This window comes from Enoplosus armatus, chromosome 19 (assembly GCF_043641665.1).
Source record: "Enoplosus armatus isolate fEnoArm2 chromosome 19, fEnoArm2.hap1, whole genome shotgun sequence".
Lineage (NCBI taxonomy): Eukaryota > Metazoa > Chordata > Actinopteri > Centrarchiformes > Enoplosidae > Enoplosus > Enoplosus armatus.
The window spans coordinates 1,138,335-1,142,500 of NC_092198.1; the positions used below are offsets into that span (position 1 = coordinate 1,138,335).

Here is a 4,166-nt window from a genome sequence, read left to right on the forward strand (position 1 = left end):
AACTCAAAGAACAGGGTTTTAGGGACTCTCAAACTGTTTCGGCCCCCAGGTTTGTGACAAACTGGGCTTGTCTTGTGCTCTAGAAGTGGTCGCAGGTTTAAGTAGCACAGAAATCTTTCTATCTCATCCCCCAACAGAGTCAGAGGTGCATATTCTCTGGTTGTCATGTCCATACAAGACCCTTGGACACAGCCAGTACAGACCCACTGATATCTGAAATACAAGCAGGGATGATCACTCTATAGTTAAGGGCAAAAAACACCTAGATAATATCTCAGACTTGCCAGCTATGACATTGTTGCACATTCTTAAATTTCTTGGTGCAACTCACTCACGATGGACCACAGGTGAGGTTTTGCTCTTGTGTTAGCTTCCTGTTTGATAAAAGTCCAGCAGTAGCTAACCAAGAGCCCGATAAAATCTGGCAGAAATAGTGTCATATATTTTCACCCTTAGTCATTGTATGTGTGCTTGTGTGCGTCATTGGTTGTTGAGATAACCAAGCCGTCGGCAGAGTATCTCAAATATCTCAGCTATACAGAGAAGTATGGTGATCACAGTGAAGGTGTACATGGCGCTGAGGAAGATGGTTTTTTCAAAGTGTTCGGGCACCATGCACTTAGTCACATTAAAGGCCTTTTCCAAAGCACTGGCATCACACATGTACAGCGGGTGGACCTGGGGAAAAAAGGAAACATGAGGTGGTAATACTTTCATGATTGTCTGAACTCCCATGCACTGATTTTATGAAACACTGTTGTTGGGTCCTACCAAGTACTTTCTAGCTGTACCTAGCATGAACAAGTAACAAGGTGTATCTAGCGTGTACTGGGCAGGACCACCAACTCCGGAGAAGCCATGGCTGAATTTAAAATTGTAATGTTCCACATGAATCCTGACATAATAACCAGACAGGGTGGATACATCGCTTTATGGGGGGCACTACCAACTGCACTCTTCAATCCACCTCTTTGGTTGACCACATGCAACCTTCCTCTTCTTGTTCATTGCTGACCGGAGCAGAGCCCAATAGTCCTCTGCTGCTGACCTCCTTGATCGGATGTTTATTTCAGCATTTTTAAATGTTGCATTGGTACTATGTCTTCACTCAATTCTTTGTTGTTCTGATGTCTCTTAGCAGGGTGTCTCAAAACTTTACAAATGGATGTGCGCACAACTTTGTGGAAAGAGTGGCCCATTGGGTGAAGAAGAACTTCCTACCTTTTGGTGTGTAACCAGGCTATCTTGGCAACTGCACTGCCTGAGGTTTCTCCAAAGGGTGACTGCTCAATTACATGAAAAGAAGCTAGTTGATGTGACTCAGACACTTAGTGAGGATGTCCCCTAGTCCCAATTCTTTAGAGGTGTTCCAGGATTACATCTCCTGCCTGGGGAGAGCTTTGGTACCCCCCCAGGAGGAACTTAAGGTATTTCCTGGTGAAAAGATTGTAAGGGGTACTCTGCATGGCCTTTAGTCACCATGACCACGACAGGAACTTCGTCAAGTTTTAAATCATTAGAAATGTACAGACCTGGAAGCCAAAGAGGTGGCTTTGTAGCCAGAAGGCGATGACTTCCAGAATGATGCGTAGAAGAACAGAAATGATGTAGAAGACAGTGTAGATGGGTCGTTCAAGGATCTCTTCCTGGTCAATGTTCTTACAGGCTGCGTAGAGGTGGAACACCGCCCCAGGAACCAGCACTGTTACCAGTTGTAATGCCCAAAAGACCTGGAGAGGGCAGAAAGAAGGGAAGGGAGAAGTGAGAAAAGTCAATGGAAGGAGACAATATAGGATATAGGATATAGAATGGAGAAATCCTGAAATATATGACGAAAGACGGCAAGAAAGGAGAAAACATCAAGTGGGTGAAGGGACAACGTTATGGGGTTGGAGGGACAAGAGGAAAGAAGAGGTTGAGCAGGGAGACAGGAAACAAAAACAAATAAAGGAAAAGAATATTTGTAGATTCATCACTTGACTTAAATTGCCATCCAGATGGTGCAGGTAAATCAAATATGGTATTTGTGTCTTTGGTAACTGAGGCTGGCAGGAACCCAGCCGAGTTCAATGACTGCTGAAATCTTTCACCTCTCACAAATTGCATTTTCTACCAATATGGAAAAACCGTCATGCTGATCACAGCCTGGGACTGTTTTCTGATTGCAAATACTTTTTCTCTGGACACGTTATCGTTTGTCCCTAAAATGCCTCAGGTGGAATATTCAGAATTGATCTGATCAACTGTATCTTCTGTAGGAGAATTCATCCAATTATGCAAAGCTGATGATTCTCATTTCTTTATGTTCACCAAGTTCATTTCTCATCTTCTTTTAGCATAATTTAGCTGTTAATATTATATCAGTTGCACATGTGATGTTATGGGTCTAAAATAGTTTGTTTAGTGGCTCCTGCTGTGATCTTGTAGCACCTGTATATGTAACTTAGTTCTACCTGCAGTGTTTGCTTTGTATTTTTGTTAATTCTGTATCACACTTTCTTTTATTACTCATCATCATGTGATAAGTTAATACCAGCAGATATTAGTTTAGTACTTTATCTTATTTGAGCATATTTTAGCATAGCTTACCTTAGTTCTATATGTAATATCATAGAGGACTGACCGTGTTGCACCAGTGCATCTCTGTATAATAACGTTGTACCTTCAGTTTAGTTTAGTGCTACCTGAGGTGTTATGGGTCTGAACTGGTTGTAGCAGTACAGGTTGAGTTCTCGGCGATCAGGGTCGCAGCTGAAGTGCAGTGCCTCATTCCCGTAGACAGCGAAGCCAAGAACGCCCAGGAAGAACATCCGCACCGAGCCGAAGAACAAGGTGTGGAACTGGCCTATCACCGTAGGAGGCCTGAGCTGGAACACACACACACACACACACACACACACACACGCACACACACACGTGTAGAGACACATAGACACAGGTAAGCGAGCATGAACAGCACATACAGGCACAATTATACAACGCAACACACATGCACATTGATGTCGGCATGGATACAAACACACACACGCAAGCAAGAACACAGACACTCGTGCGCGCACACACACACACACACACACACAAGGACACAAAGGCATTACATTATAAATCGCACACAGACACACATATGATGAGTGCAAATGAGCATTCACATTTCCATGGCACAAACATGCAACACACAAATGTGCATGGACACACACACACACACACACACACGGTCAGAGACAAAGAGAAAATAGCTTTTGTCAGCCAGATAAATGCAGCTGCATCAGAGGCTCACTGAGGCCCTGAGCTCTGAGGCTAAAACAAAACCCAGTGAGAGGAAACATTTCCCGTCTCCTCTCTGTACCTGCTCTGTTCTGACACTAACACTGAGCCATGTTTACCAGCACAAAGCCTACATGACACTCTCACAAAGCACATATGTCACTCAGCTCCATGAAGACGGAGGTAAAAGGAGATGGATTAAAAAGCAGAGAATGAAAGCAGATCAATGTCTTTTTGTTTTAAGCCCCGAGAGTGATAATTGTTCAGGAACTGTCGCTGCTTCAAAGGTAACAATAAAAGCACCGCCATCGGCCTTTGTGATCTACTTACGCATCCTTCATAGAAGTTTTTTATGTAGTTTAAAGACATGGTTTGCCTGTCGATCTCCGCTGTTTAATTCTAGGGCTGCTCTGGGCCCTCATGGCCGGTTGGCTGCTGGCACCAGTTAAAGGCCACCAACAGTAGGGCTACAAAATCTGCTACTGACCCCTCTCCCTCTTTCTCTCCCTCTGTCTCTCTCTCTGCCCTGAAAGCCCATGTCAATGCATATTTTTTTGCCTTTTATCCCTCCATCAATTGACTCACTCAGTAGAAAAAGGACAACAGAGACAGAGGGGCCAACAATGGCCTGGGGGGGCATGTGGTCCCTGCATTATAATCCCTATAGAACTATGTCAGCAAAAAAACAACCTCCTGTCACACACAATGCAGAGAGAGAGATGGCAAACATGCAACAAAAATACAATGCATGCAGTTGGGAAAAGGAGCTCAGCTGAACTTAATGGCTTTTTTAGTTATTTTAAAGATTTGGAGCTTTATTTTGAAAAGCACCTGTTCTCAGCTGAGTTACACTTTGATTAACTGGCTTCTTTAAATGTGATCAATAAATCATTTCTGCTCAT

At 43.6% G+C, this 4,166-nt stretch overlaps 1 protein-coding gene across 1 annotated transcript; it reads right to left on the minus strand.

The window, feature by feature from the left end:
• Positions 1-480: 480 nt before the first annotated feature.
• On the minus strand, positions 481-3,633 carry gje1a (gap junction protein epsilon 1a). The gene is made up of 4 exons (XM_070926408.1): positions 3,595-3,633; positions 2,685-2,867; positions 1,533-1,730; positions 481-678 (listed from the first exon to the last, which is right to left on the minus strand). The coding sequence occupies exons 1-4, from the start codon at positions 3,631-3,633 to the stop codon at positions 481-483; spliced, it is 618 nt and encodes a 205-aa protein (XP_070782509.1).
• Positions 3,634-4,166: the final 533 nt, after the last annotated feature.

Coding starts and splice junctions, on each gene's coding strand:
- gje1a (XM_070926408.1), bottom strand. CDS start 3,633: ATGTCTTTAAACTACATAAAAAACTTCTATGAAGGATGC. Junction 2,868..3,594: donor AAAACTTCTATGAAGGATGC/GTAAGTAGATCA, acceptor TGTGTGTTCCAG/CTCAGGCCTCCTACGGTGAT. Junction 1,731..2,684: donor TCAGACCCATAACACCTCAG/GTAGCACTAAAC, acceptor TGCCCTCTCCAG/GTCTTTTGGGCATTACAACT.